Source organism: Elaeis guineensis, chromosome 4 (assembly GCF_000442705.2).
Source record: "Elaeis guineensis isolate ETL-2024a chromosome 4, EG11, whole genome shotgun sequence".
Taxonomy (NCBI): Eukaryota; Viridiplantae; Streptophyta; class Magnoliopsida; order Arecales; family Arecaceae; genus Elaeis; species Elaeis guineensis.
Genome location: NC_025996.2, coordinates 57,852,198 through 57,870,803, shown reverse-complemented (window position 1 = coordinate 57,870,803; position 18,606 = coordinate 57,852,198). Strand labels below are relative to the sequence as shown.

Below are 18,606 nucleotides of genomic sequence, written 5' to 3'. Positions count from 1 at the left end.
TTTGCGATGCTTTTTTTGTATCGCAAATATTCTTTTTTGTTGCAGTGGAGGTATTGTCTGCTTTAGCTCCGGTTATTTCAAACTTCAATAGATCTTGTGGGATCCTCGAAGAGTTAGCTTCTATTGGTTTCAATAGGCCTTGACTATTTTGAGCTTTCCGATTTTGTCTTTTAAAAAGTATCTTATATGGAAAAGAAGATTCCATTTCATGTAAACAAGAGTTCCTCTCAACTCATAATCAATGTGGAATTAAAGATGTATTTTTTTACAATAAATCTAGTAAAAAATTCTGTCTAAATTTTGCTAGTCTATTGGAATAAGTCCTTATCTATTTAATTTTTCTTTTTGCAGCCCGAGAATCGCAACAAGCACAACAATTTTGTCGTTGTGAGGTTTACTGCCATCCAATACTTTTAACTTAATATCCAATTTGGTACTCTTTATAGCTTAACATTAGTTTGGCTCCTGTAGTCCTAGCCATAGATCACAACATAGTATGCATGAAATATAAAGCATGCGCATGGCAAGGGTAAATACAACATTTTATGCAATCTGCTGCAAGATATACGGCTAGTACTAGACTGGGTTGAAAACCTATCATATAAACAATCAAAGTTCACAATACAAAGAATGAAAGGAGGGGGGATTCAAGAATTTGGAAATGGCATCTGCATATCCAAGGGTTCAAACTAAAAAAAGTCAATTCAAACCAAATATCATAGTGCTTCGGTTCAGCTTAGAGTTACTTTAAATTATGAACGGAGATGTAAAACTATATTTGAGCTACTATTTAGTCAATTCAAAATGTTTATTAGCAACCTGGATTTAAAACCCTATCTAAACCCACTAAGCATGTTATGCATATGGTGTAAAATGTTTAGTATATTTATTCTATTGCGTGAGGAAAATTGATAAAATACTCATCTAAATATATTTTGTATCAAAAAAAAAAATCAAAGTTAGATACGTGTACTTTACTAAAGTGTCCATTTAATAGTTATATTTAATAATTTTTGAGAAAAAATAAAATATAAACTAAAATTTCTCACACAAAAACTTATAAATTTTTTTTTCCCAATGACTCCACTTTTGACAGTCAATCCGGTAGAACTAACACTTTCCAGCTCCATTTTCAAAAATAAAATTAAAATTTCACCATAAAAGAACACTAACACTTGCACCATGAAAAAAATTGAACAATAATTTGTGATGCCATGATAGAAAAAAATGAACATCCTCTAGTGTGGTATAATAGGATGTTGAATAAATTATGATAGGAGAATCTTAAAAATGTTCAGAAAAAAAAAATTGAAATATGTTTCAATGACATGACGCTCTTAGCTAAATACAAAGATAATGGAATCTTCTCAATATTATTTATCCATACTTTTATATGTAATGTAGATTTGATTTCATCCAATGTTTCTAAATTTTTTAATATTGTTTTGGAATAATCTTTAAAATGTTTTCTAAGAAAAGAACTCATGTCGAAACTATTCTTGTTTTTTTATTATATCATGGTCTGGATATCATATCCACTGGAAAAGATATCATGCTAACCGAATGATAGGAAATAATAAACACATGAAACTCTATAATTCAATACTAAAGAATAAAAATAATATCTTGATTATGAAATATAAAAATAGAAAAATGCAACTAAAAATAGGATTGGAAACTTGATTGGTCATCTCTAATCCAACTTTAGCCCAACCCAAAATATGTGGGCTTGGCAGGTTGGGCACGGCATAGGTTGCATTTGGGCTGCAAACCACAACCAAATTCAAGTTGGTCTCAGACTAAGTTGGCAATTCATCACAATTGGCACGTATAAATACAATGTATTTGTATGTATATATGTAGATTTTATGTATATACATATATAGATTTGGACTATTCTCTCGAGATAGAAGAAAATAGCTACTCCTCTCAGATCCACAATTCATAATTAAGTATCTAAGTCGAAGATCTGTACCATTGCTCATGATCTATTACCTGGATACGAAAATCCCATGTTCTGACGACCTCTAATCCATGCATCAAGAAAATGGATCATCTTTGTTATGCTAATATGCTAAAACAAGTAGTAAAGCACTTAAATTAAGAACCCACCTTATTGGTTATAACCAAAAATAGTTTAAGAAAAATTAATATGTTTTAATGCTCATATTTTAGCAAAATATAGTCTCATGTAATTTTAATAATACATTTTTTTGCTCCCATTTGATGTCTTAGTTAGAGACCATCAAAATGTATGATTTTTTGTCTCTAAATATACATATATTTGTGTGTGTGTGTGGGCGCGCGCGTGCAGATATACATACATACATACATAATATATCTAAGTCATATAAATACATGCATAATATATCTAAGTCATATAAATGCATACATAATATATCCAAGTCTTATGAAGTAGAAGCATAATGATTCTAGCATGAGTAATTGGTGACCTTAACAAGGATAAGAACCAATTCTGCGTGGCTTAGATTGGGCGCATATATAGAAAACTCAGTTTAAGCATTGTCAAAAAGTCCGATGGCCTAAAAAGGGTCGCTTCATGACGTGGTGTTGGTAATGAAGAGACCACAAAGCCAATATAGTTGGCTCTGTTTTGCTGCGGAATAAGATCACAAAATCTTAGCTTCTGAGCGCAGCATCACTGTTGCAAGTTGGTGGAAGCATTCTTTGTGCCTACGTGACTTGTGGAAGTGTTGAGAATGGTCATCTTTAAGGCTTTTGTTAAGCTAATAAATCATTGTTAGGCCACTGTTCTCAAAGAATCGAAACAGAGTCCGAGCCATGGCTAGAATTATTAGGTTCCTCACTAAAAGCAATACTAAGCTGAATAGCCAAATTGAAGCTCATTACGTGACTTCGATTCTAGCCATACCACTATTCACAGAAAAGGTTCAGACTCATTTAAGAAATAAGAGTGAAAATAGTATAAATTATACGCAAATAGACATGGACAAAATAGTACAAAAAATACAGAGATTTGCAGCTGAGTTATATAAGGATCTGAAAATCATAGATGAATTGAGAATTAAAACATTCTTTCCTCTAATCAAAACATAAATACACTATGTCCATAAAAGAATAGAAACTGTTCTCATAAATATTCAAAGTATATTCTACTCACTGAATTCAGTTTTACGGGGTTTGGAATTAAAATAGGTTTATCTTGGATACTTAAATTGGAATTTAATATAAAAAATGATAAGTTTTTTTTTTTTTTGATACAAGTGGGCACTCACACTATTCTAGTATGCAAATACTCCATAAAGTCAGAAAATAAAAGGTTCTACAAGGCTCGTGAACAAGTGTGACCCTATCGCCAAGTCCAGTCTTCGATATGCTCAGCAACGTAAGATGTGATCCAGTCTGTGGTGTTGTTCGTCTCTCGAAAGATATGCCAAACAGACAACAGACGGAACTACGAAGGAAAGTCCAGATGTCATGAAGGAGCGGATGGGCCTCTAGCTACTTTGTGTCATTTTGAATTCAACCAATGATAGTGGCAGAATCTCCTTCTATAAAAATCCTCTCCATCTGCAGCTCCTGTCTGACATAGAGAATAATCATTCAGACGGTACGAAGCTCAGCTCCCGGGATGAAAAGCTCAAAGAGATATGAGCTCCCCACCGCCAACAACCTGATGTTTGGACCCCGGATGACAAAGCCAACACAACCCTGCTATCCCTGATGCTATCATCAAAATTAACCTTGACAAACCCCGAAGGAGGAGGTTCCCAAGATATGAAAATAACCCTCCGGATCACTAAAGGAGCAGCATAAGAGTCTTAAAAATTTAAGGCATCAAGGAATAGGTCGGCAGCATCGAAATAGCTGTACTCCATAGCTAAGCACATGGCTCTCTCCAGCATCCGATGTACAAGCACCACCTCAGCTTTGAAGAACAGACTGTGCATGGAGAGCTAGATCTAATAAGCGACATACACCATCCTGCCCCCTAGGTACAGATCGACTCCTCAACCGTACTCCAACGAATCGCATCTAAAAAGAGATCCAGCCAAGAGCCACTGCTCGTCTCTCAAAGCTAACCACTTGTCCTTCTCTAAATCAACCTCATCTTTGGACAACATAGGAGGGCATGCTTTATCGACTCATCCTCCACCAGCAGACCAGGCAAGAAGTCGGAAGCTCTATGCCCCTATCCCTAAGCATTATGCGCGTCAGAAGCGATCTCAAGCAACCTTACAGAAAAAAAATCTCATCCTGAGAAAAACAGCCACTCTCTCATTCGTGTCAAAAGATGGAATCTTTTCAATGATATGCCCACTCATCCATTTTCTCCTCTCTCTCTCTCTTTCCTCCTCTCTTCACTCTCCCCCGCCCCCCTCGCTGCTTTTCGCTCTCTCTCCCCCCTCTATCTTCTCTGGAACTCTCTCCCTCTCAATCTCTCTCTCAAACTCTCGCAATCTCTCTCCACTCTCTCCCTCTCCTCCCAATCTCTTTTGACCTCCTCTCTCTCCCTCTCAATGCCTATCCACTTGTTGTCCTTCCTAATCTCTCTCTTGATGTGCTCTCTCCCTCAATATCTATTTGCTCATTTTCCCTCATAATCCTCGTGATCTCCTCTCTCCCTCCCAATCTCTCCTCTCTCGTTCTCTCCCATGCTCTCTCTTTATCTCTATCTGATTTTGCATTAAAGAACCTTTGGCCTAAATCCAAACGAGCCCAATCAGGTTTCAAGCCAAGAAAGTGTTAGGGTTTGGATAGATCTTGCCCAAAATTTTGGAAAAAAAAAAATTTGAGGTTGGGCCCAAATATTTTTTTCAGCCCAGCTCCAAGCTTTGTAGAAACTTGACCCAACCTAACCAAATTTTAGCCTTCTTTATGTCTTCACCCAACACAAATCCACCTCTTAGACTTGAAGCGCCACCCAACACAAATCCACCTCTTGGACTTGAAGCACCTAAAGTGCTACCTAAAGTTTATCCGCTATGCAATAAACTTAGAAGGTATTTTGTTAAAGGGATTTGAGGTCTGGATGACTCTCATTTCAATCGTTTGATTGAGATTCCGATTCCAAAACAGATACCCAATTCCCCTAAAACTCAATCCCGACTCTCCTAAGAAGTCAAATCTCTATTCCGATTTCAATTTCGATTTTGCTCATGAACCAAATATTTCGAAGGATATGACAATTGCGATTCCAATTCCAATCACGAACCAATCAACCTTTTAGTATAGTCCAAAGTTCCATATACCCTTACATTGCCAATAATATAACAAACTTTGTTTACTCCCTGGCTCTGCTTATACATGCTCTGAATTCAAGGAATATTCTTTCTTCAAGATTGGAAGGATGGCTGGTTGAGCTGGCCATGTGCCGGCCGGCAGACCTAAGGGAACAAAAGAGTTCGTTCCATCGTTGCTAGAACACCAAACCGGCAACTAAAGATTGTCGAAATATTCTGATTATTCTGAAAGATATAACTATAACTTCATTAGGTTCATAAAAACACCATCAGGTATACCTGAAAACAGCATAAAATCACGCAAACACAATCTGACTACCGATATCAAATTAATCCACCATCAGGTACAGGGATAACATTAGAAAAACCAGATACGAGAAATTTTCTGTTATTTAATGTGGTTAAGGCAGGATCGAACCCAAAAATTCCAACCGTTACCACCCATAAACTTGACTATGATATTCATATTTGAATAACATAAATCTTTGTACTCATGCAGTTGATGTCATACCCATATAGAAGTTCATGAAAAGTCAATAAAAAGTTTCACCTATCTTCTTCAATGTTCTCTAGAGAATTTGATTAAAACTAATGATGCCCTGATGTAGATTTTGAAGACATCGATAAAAGGAAAAAAATTCGACAGATTACACATTCTACAGGAGCCAACCTCCATGTTAGGCTCCCCATATATCTCAGTTGTGCAAGTGATTAAGCAGCTAAGCTGCTTTCCTTGCTCTTTTCCTTTATTTTCCTTTTTCTTCTCTTGGTTGTTCGTCTTAGTTTTCCCTCTCTGATAAGTTGAGTTTGAAAACTGCACTCCCACTTATGTGGTATTATATATCTTTTTACTGACATGAACTGAACAATAAGTTATTTAGCAGACGAGAGTGGACGCATGAGTTCTTGCTAGGTGGCAGGGTGTTTGCAATATAATAGAAGATATTACCCAATAATAAACAAGTATCTTATGACTAACTTGGGTCAAAAATGGTTTACAGAATTATTAAGTCAATGCTCATGCTAGATTGGATAACATGTTAATTTTTCAAGACACCATAAGTCTATGTTCCTGTCCTCAAAATAACAGACAATGTTCGTTAGTTTTAATGAACCTTGAACTAAACAATTGATTATGTTCCATAGCTCATGCATAACATCAGTCCAAGACAAGCCACAACCATATCAACTACTTCCACAATGATCTAAATCAGCAAGCATCAAAAAGAACATAAAATTGGCATCAGATTACAACTTCCATAATGGTATAAACCACAGAGAAAAGACATGTCTTTTCTTCATTTACTCATTACCACTTAAGATTTAAACTATCATCCACTAAAAAAAATGCTCATTCAGAAAGAGCTTGGAAGTATGAATGACATACTAATAATTCAGCAGATTAACAGTGGAAAAATTAATACAAACAGAAGTCTTTCCGTCAATATCTGATGGTTTGATGAATCACCGTATAAAGCTAAATACCATGTCTGTGTCAAATAATCTCACACAGCTTCAATTAGCCTTGCACGGACTGATTTTGGATCAGATGTTTGTTTAATACTGCAAAAAGACACCAAAAGATGGTTTCAACCACAGTGAACAGAAAATAGGTTTCCATTAAGCGAATAACTTCTGTGGAAGAATATTTAGCAGAGACAATGTAAACAAGAATGGTTCCAATCATATTGATCTAGTTTGTACTATCATTGTTAAAACTGCTAAAACAATGGAGTAGAACTAGCTGGGTATGGAAAAAGAATTGGCTGACAATGTACTTCTAGTAAGTTCTCATAATGAAATTGATAACCACTGTGCAAGTCAATGGCACAAAGCAACTTGGGCTTTGTAATGAGCAGAACCTCTACAAACTATGAAAGACCATAAGATAACAAACTTGAGAATTAAAACATGTTTCAGCGCCATCAGTGAAAACATTGTTCCGGAGGCACTGTTCTTTCCATTGCTCTTTACAGAACATTTGTCAAGTTCTCTATGTCCATTTATACCATCATGCTGAGAAAAATTCAGGTACTGAATTATGCAGCAAGAAAGTATTTCTAGTCATATATAAATTGACAGAACTGGAGTTTAGATGGCTTAGGAATACAATAACTGGATCCTAGGAAATAAAGTTCTTGCTCTACTGAAGTTATGGATACTTGCCAATAAAGTAAATCCCCACTAGAGACAGCCTTCTTACAAATCCAATCTGGAACCAACTCTTCTAATAATTCCAACTGCTCTTCCACTTCTCCTGCCACATCAAAATGGAAAATTATCACCACACAGGAAAAAAAATCTTAATATAAATACAATAATTTGTTGTAGATGAATTGCGAGTAAATTTACTTGTCTCCTCAATCTCTAAATTATTAGAGAGTATCTTGTGCACAAGCTCCTGTTTCGTGATTAAAGAACAGTCAGTGGATCGAGAAATGATACAGATCGTGTCAAATATATCAGGCAAACAAGCTAGCGTTTCTTGACGCTTCCTTCGTCCCATTTGATCCACCTCATGATCCTCAATAGTGCCAGGTACAACATCATGTACCTGTGGATATATAGAGAATTAGTTCATTATGTCAAAGATGAAAAACTACATTTGTAACGATTGAGGACCTCATCTAAAAAGTCCAATGAGAAGATATTATTTAGATTCATTAGCTTTATATATGTACCCAATATCTATCTAGTGCATAACCAATGCGGGACTAAATGCACACCCATACGAGTCCTCACACACTCCCCCCCCCCCCATTTAAGCTCTGCCATCTTTGCTAGGCCAAGGATCTAAATCCAATCATAAACACCACAATCAGCCCATAGTCCCGAAAAGGCTTGTATTGCAGTATCCCCTAATCCGTATGGGCCACAAACTAGGTCGGCTTTAATACCATTTATAATAACCCAACATCTAATCCAAAAAAGCTAATTAGAAAGTATTATTTAGGTTCCTTATCCTTATCCTTGTATAAGTACCCAAGATCTACTAATGCATAATTGACATGGGACTAAATGCATTGGCATAGGTGCTCAAATAGAAAATTTGTATATGCTGCAGTCGAACCTATGCCATTTAACACAACCCCTCTTCCACCCACCAGGACACTTTCCGATGCCTAGTGTGAGAACCTGTGCGGGAGTGTTTATTACATTGGTTATGCACTAGATAGATTTTGCATACATATGCAGGACCAAAGAACCTAAATAATACTTTCTAGTAATTACAAAATAACAAGTACTGGGACTTGATGCTTTCAAAGTGCCTTTGGCAGAAATTGAATATTCAAAATTAAAATGCAAGAGAGCTAACAAGGAAAGAGAAGGAACTGAGAAACAAGAGCCCTTTATTAGCACATGTTCCTATGGAAAAGATAATCTTATCACAGATCCTAAATATATGAAATTCAGTTTATGTAACAAAAATAAAAAATCTTTTTATCAAATATTCAGTAACAATGAACCTATTATCAAAATTTGTGCCAAATGTTACGCACTTACTCACATTTTAGTAATGGTTAGAAAAATATAGCATCATTAAGAGTTAAAAGTAACCCAAAAAAAACTACAGCCACCTAAAATTCTTGAAGACGTGATTTTTTTAGTCATCAAATAATCATAATGAACCATAATTTGAATTTAAGAACATGATTCATGCCATAAATAAAGGTAGCAACCAGAAAACAGGTTCTAGTTATATATGAGAGCCCACTTGATAAAAGATTAAGACAAATGAAACTACTGCATGCATATAAAGGTAATAAAGTTTCAAAACCTAGTCTAAAACCCTGGTGCCTCACCAAAATAGCATGAACCTGCATATTTTATGATATTATGAATAAGTATTTATCAAACTAAACAAGTCAATAATGCTTTTCCCATTAAAGCATTAGACAAAGTCATATGTAAAGTTACAGATCAATAAAAGAGACATTGCCCATCTGCCAACTTCTTCAATTGTACATTTAATAGAATTTACTTCTTATTAATTGCTGTCTGGAGCATGGAAATAATATCCTCCAATTTATTGTAAAAACTCTTGATTCTCTTTCAATTTTTTCTCAGCCAAATGATTATCTGAACTATTATCCATAAATAAAAAGCAACTAAGAATTAGTCGTCTACAAATTACTCAAGGGTTTATTCATGACTTATTAAATGATATTTCTTTTCTGCTATTATTTATTGTTGTTGCCTATCAGAAGCTCTTCTTCATGCATATAATACATACTATTCCAATAATGTTACATTCATTATTTGTTATTTTTCTATTTTTTACTCACCCAGGTTATTTCCAAACTTTTGGCAAATTTTGGCATTTTTGCAAATTCTGAATCTGGCCAAATTTCTCTCAAAGAACTTGTGAATTTGATCTGGAAAAGCAAATATATGTTTATATCCTTTTAATGATGTTATCAGATATAGAAGTTCATGTCTGAAAATTCATCATGCAATTTATTTATAAAAATCAATATGTATCTGAACTTCTGAAGAGAGGAATAAGATGTCTATTATGATACAAAGCTAATCAATATAGTCTTGTCTATAAAAAAAACAAAATGGTTTATTAATTTATCTATGCATGTCTGTTAAACTTCAGTGATAGGTTTGTTTATAAATCCTGCGGTCCCATGTCAAGTGTCAAAATGGTATTGATAAATACTTTCAACATTCAATCACAGATGCCATGCCCATGTGTGCTAATTATCTGCAAAATGCTACAGAAATTGCCTATTCTACCATTGACCCGTGTGGGCATGATATGCAATACCTAAACTTTTATATACTTTCTCTGACCATATGGAACACTACTTCAATGTCTCATGAGATAGAAATAACAAAAGAATCCTTCCGGTGACAAGATTCCAGTTAGAGATTTATAAGCTTAAACTGACTGAAATGATGCTGAAACAAGTTCATGAAAAAAGTACAAAATAGTAAGCAAAATAGGTAAAAGCAGAATTTTAGTTGAATGAAAAATAGTCATCTGATCACTGAATATAAGATGCCAAAATCTGAATCAAAACACCGAATCCAACCCATGTATACTTCCCAATCCTTTTAAACACTACCCGTCGCACACTTGATCTGACATCTTGCTGTTATTAGCCATAATGGTATGCCATCTGCCACAGTTTTGGATGACTTTTGAATGCACCAAAATTAGAAGACTTCATTTCAATTAAATATAAGAGAAACAGAGGTGGAAGAAAAGGTCAATCAAGAAAAGCTTCTTGCAATTACAGAAATCAGTGACAGTTTAACAATAGAATCTACATTATTAAGTCTTTATAAGGGACATATGTTGCAAAAATCAAACATTACGAGAGGCATAGTGCAAATTCCTGACTGATAAAGCTTCCAGCTGGAAGCAGTTCAGAGAAAATTTGATACAAGAAAATAGGTATCTATAGTTTATACTTCTTATATTTTCTTTTACTTTATTCTTCTACACATGAAGTTTCCAGCTTCTTACTGAAATTTATAAGCTACATGACAAGTTTTAAAGTTAAATAAATACCAATTATTAGGATATTGAGCAATTAGTTGAAATTAGTAACATAATTATGTCAAAATTACAAGAGAACTCAAGGAAATCAAATCATCTTTGATCTCACAAAATTTTACAGCAGAAACAAAAAGCATCATCACAACCACTGGCCATACTTTCATCATGTACCACAGGAGGTCATTTGCAATTCAATCTTGTGCACTGAAATATATAAGTAATTGGCTTAAAAATACATACCACACATGGGTTGACGAGAGATCCACTAATTTCTCTTCCAGCTTGATGGGAAGAATATTGGATGGCTTTGTTCCTTTCAGCCATAAAGACAACTGGAGCTATCATACTTCCTTCAGTTTTTGAAGGTGAGTAGATCAATGACCTGCGAGCTGAACTGGTTAACCTAAATTCAGCAGCTGTGTTTTCATTCTCAATAACCATCTTGTCATGTGGAGTGGGCATTGGTCTTTTAGGCGTCTGCTGTGCTGGAGTGTCTGTCATCACATCATGTAAGCTTGAGTTACCTTTTGCAGGAGTGCTCTCAGAATGATGAGAAACCAGATAGCGATTTGGAGTTGAGATCACTTCCACAGAAGCCTTGTGAGTTAAAACAGAAGAAGATCTATCTTGTTTCTGAGGACTCTCCCTGTTTCCCTTCGCTTTATCGTCACTGATCATAGATTCCATTGATGCTGTGGCAGAAAGTAGTTGACTTGTTTGTGTTTCTGGCATAATAACTTTCTGGGAAAACTGCCGTTGAAAAGATGAAGGAAAATGAGAAGCACTTGATAATGACTCAAGGTCAACAAAAGTTGTTCGTGGTAATTCACTGGATGATTCATCAGGCAACCTTTTAAGAAGTAAACTGGGGTTTGTAAGATTGAATGGCTCTGGTAGCATGGCTTCTGGGATGTCAGTATCCTGTTCTCACCAGAATCAAAAATATATAATAAGAACTTTCTAGGGATATCGCACGTTAGTAGAAAATGCAGAGGCTGATTTTGCAGCCTTATCAATTATGTGCATGGTAAATAAAAAGCCACAATCACATTACCCATTTCAGAATGCAAAATACTGGAAACAATGAATTCGAATTTACTCATGGAAATCACACAGAAAAAAATCCAATCACACACCCCAGATGACACTGCTGCAGAATACTGTTTTACATTTGGAATTCATTATCCTATACACAACTTTTAGTATAAAATTTTTCAGCTTTTGGCAGAAGAAGATCAATTTCATGAATCCTAGAAGAGAAGGCTTCACAGTTAGCTTGACTAAAAACCAAATTTGAGCAGAGAAGTAGTACATCCCACAATGTCCTCTTGTACATCCATCCAATTATGACTTGATACCAATTTATTTGCTCATTTTAGTATTTTATTCATTGGAAGTCACACTGAGTTTGCTTCATGCAACAACCATTTCTGTGAAAAAAAATATAATGTAACAAGGCTTGTATGCATGTTCATGCCTATATTTGCTGGAACAATTTATCACCACTTGATAGGCAGGGGAACTCGAAAATACATGATTTTTAGTTTGTAAGCAGTTTAAGTAAATCACATTAAACACACCCCCCCAACCCCCGGCTTTCTTGATTTCATCTAACTGGATCTAGCTTCTAATTTACTCAACTGGAGCCGCGTCTACCTCTACATGTGTGCGTCTGTGTGTGCAGGCACACACTCAGAGACGTATAAATTAGCATGCAATTGCCAAAAAAATGTTTGTAGTGCAACTACCTCTGACTATTAGACTTCAAGATCTGAATTTCTCAATGAATTGATGTAGCTTAGGACAAAATATAGCATAGAATGTGCTCACGTACTGCGCTTTTAAGGTACTTTACACTCAACCTTCTTTTGCATCTGTCATATGTGCATATGAAAGGTGCTCTTTCCTATTTCTTTTAAGTTAAGATACACCACATTAATCTGGCCCACATAATTGCTTCCTTAAAAATGAGGATGCATGCATTATAATGGGCTATACATGATTAAAACTTGCATTAACATGCTTGATATCCACTATCAGAAGTTACAGAATGCTTAAGTTGGCCATAACAAGATTAGAAGCTAAAGCAAATATATATTTATATTAAACAACGTTTAAGCTGAAATTTGGCCAAAACTAAACACCGCACACAAAATATGCGGGTTCTATAGCCTACTAATCAGAACAGGATAACATGTTAAGATGACCGGATTTCACCTGTTTTGAACAAATTTTGCATGCGCATTAATCAAAAACATATAAAATGAAACAAGATCTAATATATGATGGTAACACTTAATCCTTGCTCCCACATCTATCTATAATTCTGTGTTTCTACACATAATTGTGAGGCTCAATTCTCAACCATGAAGCATGGAAACAGATATGGGATACAGATTTTGCACTATGGATAATCGATATGGCAAATCTTAAAAAAGTAGGATACAATATGGCAGAAGATACACCAAGAGGTATATATTATATAGATGTATATACACAAAAATATGTGAGCATGCATGCATGTACGTGTATGCACGTATCTATCTGGCATATATAGATGCAAATGTACATACACAGATACATGAGTTTGTACATCAAAAAAGCACCAATAAAGCATAGTAGGTCATAAAAATAGCATAATCCAAATCTTATATGATAGCATTAACTTTTATGAGCTCATAAGTGGTAATTATTCCACTGACCACAATCCATATTCTATATTTTAATATTAACACCAAAACACTATAAAATTGTTCCTCCTCATTTTTTGAGGTATGGCATAAGTGTTTGAGTGTATCCTGAAAGTATCCAAAGTGCTCTTTAAATTTTGAAAAGTATCAAGACACGCATCTAAGAAGTATCTGACCAGTATTAGTATCTGATACAGATACGATATGGGCAGACATGTGATTTGAAGTATCTGTGCTTCCAATATTCTCCATTACAATCACATATGTTGCCAATGTAAAGCATATTCAATAGCAATGATGTAGGCAAGTGCTACTACAACAAAAGAATGGCTCCACAAATGTAATGCTGCTTTATTTATTTTATATCATCCTTTTATTAATATTTCTGACACCTTTGTATTTACAAAACAAATGAAAACATCCTAATCTATGTTCAACTATGCTTAGATTCAAGTTCTTAAACCTTATAAGTAATGGCAACTTAGAGCATCATGAGTATGCCACTAAAAAAGGGAGTCCCTTGATTGTTGACTATAGGATCAATCTAGATCAATTAAGCTACTGAGGAGTTGTCCAATTGTTTTAACCAACAATCAAACCCTAATATGTCCAGAAGCCCTTCAATCTCCAAGGATAACCATACACATTTCAACCTGTTCTAAATGATGATGTAGATATCCCAAATCAAGAAAAATAATGTATTCAAACATAATCTACCAAAGATATCAAAAAATTTGATTCTCCTGATTTCAACATTGATTCAATCATCAAAAAATGCAAGTGGAAAACCATCGAGGCAAGCAAGTTTTTATGGTTTCACCAGAGTCCAATAAACTACTCTTGGTTGTATTTTCACTAACATCAGTGAGAAGGTTGTCAAAGCCAATAATAGGACACCAGATTATCTGGTAGTCTGATAAAATATTTGATGGAGGTTGCAAACAGACACAAGATTATCCCATATTTTACAAATTAGAAAAGCTCTAACGTTAGTACGATGTCACTGTAAGAAATAATCATATAGCTATACTTAGAGACGATTACCACCCTCACTAAACATCAAATGACCACCCACTTCCACATGTGATAACAAAGTAGCAAGCACATCAAATAAACTATAACATAATTATTAACAAGTTCAACTAATTAGAAGGGAAATTATCATTCTACTTCACTTTGGTGATAACAAATTCACATTAACTTGGAGCAGTAGGTTTCTATCGAGTTTGAAGATCAAACTACAATAAACTATAGTAATTAATAGATGATCTACTGTCTTGATTATTACAAAAGAGAATTAGAAACATGAATCATCTAATTAAAATTGTTAATCTAAATTATCCTTTGCCATAGTTCTCGTTCAAAATTAATTTTTGTTTCAGTATAGTCTGATCAACTAACAGCAACATGCATATATGGCACCTTAACATCAACAATTAACTAGTGTCTACAGAAAGTCTACTCAATAAAAATCTGTAAACATGCTACAACATCACAATTTTACAAACTAAACAGTAGCACAACAACTCTCCCAATGAGCAGTAGATATTTGAGGGAAAAAATCTATGGGGAAAGGAAAAAGAAAAAAAAAATCCTGTTAAAATTACATAAGAATCATTGGTAAGAGCTCGCAGGGTTCATTTTCAGTTTAGTCTCGATTAAAAAAAGAGAAGTTTGCTTTCAAATTACAAGATAAAATTGACTTAACATTTTTATAATCTTAAAGCACATCAATTTCTAACTATGAAGTATGGACATTATTTCCCACATATATGGTACTCTAAGATTTGATTTCTTCTTTTCATTTCTGGACTCATACCTTGGCAATGTTTCTTGCTATAGGAAATGGCACCACTCCCTTGTAAGACTTTGATGCTAGCAAAAGTATCCACCATATCTTATCTGCTATACAGTTAGGCCATTCTTCTTTCAATTAAATAAGATCCAGAAAAAAAATTGCCATTGCTCTAATTTTAGTGATTATCTTTCATTATACATCACCAAAACAATCCAATTATATAGTCCAATATTTCCATTTTCATCAGGAAAAAAAAAAAAGAAAAAGCAAGGTAGATCCACCTTTACACGACAATTGGCAAAGTTCAGGCCATGGTTCATAGTTGAGAATGAAATCATATATTTTACACACCATGTGGAAATAAGTATCAAATTCAATATTTTCATTCCAAGGAAAAAGGAAATACTTGGAAGCAAGAACAGAAAGGTGGTACCTCAGTATGTTTATTGAAGAAATCTACCAGTCTTTCATGAAAAGCTTGGCATAAAGCCATCGACATGGACTGTTCAGGATGTGTACATTCTACAACATCCAATAACAGAGAAATCTTCAGATCTGGATTCATGCATAAACTTTTCTCATCATGCATTAGTATCTTCTCTATCTGAATGGCTTCAGAAAACACATATTTCATTTGTGCAAGATGGCTGCATAAGAATTTCCTGGAAAACAAGAACAATTTCAAGGTTGAAACTTTTTCCCTTAATAATTATAGCATCATGCTAGGTGTATATACCTTTTTGTTAATACTTCCACCTGAGTCCGAATGTTCTGGAAAGTTGGTAGTTTCTTCCGTAGGTGAAGCAACCTTATAGAACTCTCCATTCGATTAAAAAGGTTGACCAAAGGCTTATATCTGCCAGAAAAAGAAAATAAAAAAGTGATTTTAGTGATATGGAACATAAAATAAAGGGATGCAAAATTATGCAGCGCACTTCTCTGGAAGTTCAATTGCTTTATCTTTGAGCGATGTGCTGAGCACATGACTGCTTTGTTCAGAGAAATTTGAAACTGATAAATCTTCATCACTGATCAAGTGAGTGTTTTCATGACTGACGGCTGATTGACCAACGACATCTTCATCCTGGAAACTCCCAACAAGATTTTTCCTAACAAAAGAAGTAATGACTTCTAACTTGCTACTCCTCTCAGGTTTCTCAGGTGTTGGAGACGCAAAGATACTGACATGATCTTCCTTCTTGTCAGTATTCACAATCTGTATAGCTGCAGAACTTGACTCATTTGAGCTTACTCCAGGAATTATCTGTTTACACCTGAATTGAGTAGGAGTTTGCTTCTCGCATTTTTCATCCTCCATAAGCTGCGAAACTTGAAAGCAAAAGCATTTGCTAAAAGTTAAGCTCAAAATAATCAGAAGGGAGGTCGGTGAAAAGATTATCCAGATAGTTATGAAAGTGAAATCTGGGAGCAATTCCACCCACACAAATTCTGTGCATAAAGCAGTCTAAACTTTTAAAGATTAATTAGAGAACACAGAGATAGAGCAAATTGCAAGTAGATGAAAAACACATATGTTTAAGAAATGTAGAGCAGCCTGCAGGCTCATATTCCTTGTTTTCATTTCCTTTCAAATAACTTTTTCTTTGTAACAACTAAATATGTTTCTACTCATAAACTATGTTTTTAATGATAACAACCATAAATATGTTTTTCTTTGTAACATAGGCATGAGCCATATGCAGATATCTATATAGATGATCACATAAAAGATATACAACACAGCACCCTTGTCACTATCCATCGCTCTCTTCCTTCCTATCATGCCTCGTTTCATTCCAATTTTCTTCAGTAAGTCCTGTAAATTCTTAAACTTGTAATATTAGAAATTATGTAGATCTTCTCTCAGAAGGATCTAAACTTCTCTTAATTCTGAAGACACACGGCTATAGGGTTGCATCCACCTCACAATAGAAGTCCGGTGACCTATGTCTGGCAATAGCTTAAAAAAACCAAAAAGACTAGGCATCACAAAAGAAACAAGCATGTAAAAATTGAAGCTTACCACCCATGCATCACCCATAAATCAAGCGGTGAAATCATGTAACGTGCCTCATAACATTGACATGAAATGCCCAAAAAAAAAAGAAAAGGAAAAGCAACAGGAATTCCAATCACATTGATCCATGAAATTAAGCATCCAACCAAAGATCCAGTGTCAAGCTTAATTCCCCGGAAGTGATATTAGAAACTTTCCGTAATAAATTTTTTAAAAAATAATGAACACTTCCTCAGCATCACAGAGCTTACAAGAGCTAACAAGTAGTGAGAAACAGGTTCAGATTATAGATAACTTGTTCATCTTAAAGCAAGAATGCTGATTTAAACTAATACAAACAAATAGAAGAGGATGACAGAGATCAGGGAAGCAAACCTGGATTTTTGCAGAGAATTAGGGTTTAGGGTTAGAGAATGGGGTTTCCAAGATCGAATGGGAGAGAAAGCTGGATCGTAGAAGACGGCGTCGGGGCTTTGGAGATCGAGAATAGGGGGGCCGACCGAAGGGAAGTCCAGATCGAAAGGTTATTGGGATTTCGGGCGTTAACGGCAGAAATGGGTGGGTTCTCCTCGAAGGGCTTGGGACTGCGAAGGGTTGCGAGTGTGGACTAACAAAGAGACCGAGGAGGGAAAAAATAGCCGTTCGAAAAAGGTGATGATGGCGAAAAGACCATAACACCCCTCTCTGATTTTGTTTTTGTTTTTGCAACTTATGAACCAGCCTTCACATCTACCCTATATATTAAAGCTCATGTCGCACTATCCCTGCGTGCCATGTGTAACAAGTCGGGAGTGACTGTGCACGTACAGATACGAGAGAACATCATCGTGCTTAGGACTCTCCTAATTTTTTTTTCCATTGAACCATTTTCGAACCGTCTGAAACCTTCTCTATCTCTTCCACGGGTACTTTTCTTCTTACATATCTCAATTTTTTTTGCTTAGAACCTTTCCAAATCCCTCATCGCAGTATACCGCTTATCTCCATCGTCATTTTCCTTCTTTCCAAATCCCTCACCGCAGTCTGCCGCTTATCTCCATCGTCATCTTCCTCCCCATGATCACCGATGTTGGCCATCTCTTCCGATCTCTTCAGATAATTTATTTCCCACATATCTTTAAAAAAGAAACCTTTTCAAATCCCTCATCGTGGTCTGCCACTTATCTCCATCGTTATCTTCCTCCCCATGATCACCGGTGTTGGCCATCTCTTTCGATCTCTCTCAGATGATTTCTTTCCTACATATCTTCAAAAAAGAAAAATCGACATTCTCCATCGTCCCTCTCCTCCCAATGTTCACCGACATTGGGCTCTCCTCTCCAATCCCACGCAGGTACTTTCCTTCCTACAAATCTTTTTTTTTT

The 18,606-nt window shown here is 35.4% G+C and overlaps 1 protein-coding gene across 3 annotated transcripts; it reads right to left on the bottom strand.

Annotated features, from left to right (window-relative positions):
- Positions 1-5,227: 5,227 nt before the first annotated feature.
- LOC105034741 (CDT1-like protein a, chloroplastic) lies at positions 5,228-17,858 on the bottom strand. 3 transcript variants are annotated; one of them, XM_010910005.4, is made up of 9 exons: positions 17,618-17,858; positions 16,161-16,554; positions 15,962-16,081; positions 15,659-15,887; positions 10,978-11,658; positions 7,578-7,779; positions 7,392-7,482; positions 6,711-6,788; positions 5,228-5,450 (listed from the first exon to the last, which is right to left on the bottom strand). In XM_010910005.4, exons 2-8 carry the CDS (start codon positions 16,541-16,543, stop codon positions 6,731-6,733), a joined length of 1,764 nt encoding a protein of 587 aa, XP_010908307.2. In that variant the 5' UTR covers positions 16,544-16,554; positions 17,618-17,858; the 3' UTR covers positions 5,228-5,450; positions 6,711-6,730. The 3 variants fall into 3 exon arrangements, with proteins under 3 accessions (XP_010908307.2, XP_010908306.2, XP_019702643.2); XM_010910004.4 differs by lacking the exon at positions 5,228-5,450 and having other exon boundaries at positions 6,417-6,788; XM_019847084.3 differs by lacking the exon at positions 5,228-5,450 and having other exon boundaries at positions 6,417-6,788; positions 16,161-16,546.
- Positions 17,859-18,606: the final 748 nt, after the last annotated feature.

What these genes read in the sequence shown, in the direction of transcription:
- LOC105034741 (XM_010910005.4), bottom strand. Translation starts at nt 16,543, where the DNA reads ATGGAGGATGAAAAATGCGAGAAGCAAACTCCTACTCAATTCAGGTGT. An exon ending in TCTTCAATAAACATACTGAG is followed by an intron (nt 11,659 to 15,658) that starts GTACCACCTTTC and finishes TGGTGAGAACAG; the next exon opens with GATACTGACATCCCAGAAGC. An exon ending in CTCTCGTCAACCCATGTGTG is followed by an intron (nt 7,780 to 10,977) that starts GTATGTATTTTT and finishes ATATATCCACAG; the next exon opens with GTACATGATGTTGTACCTGG.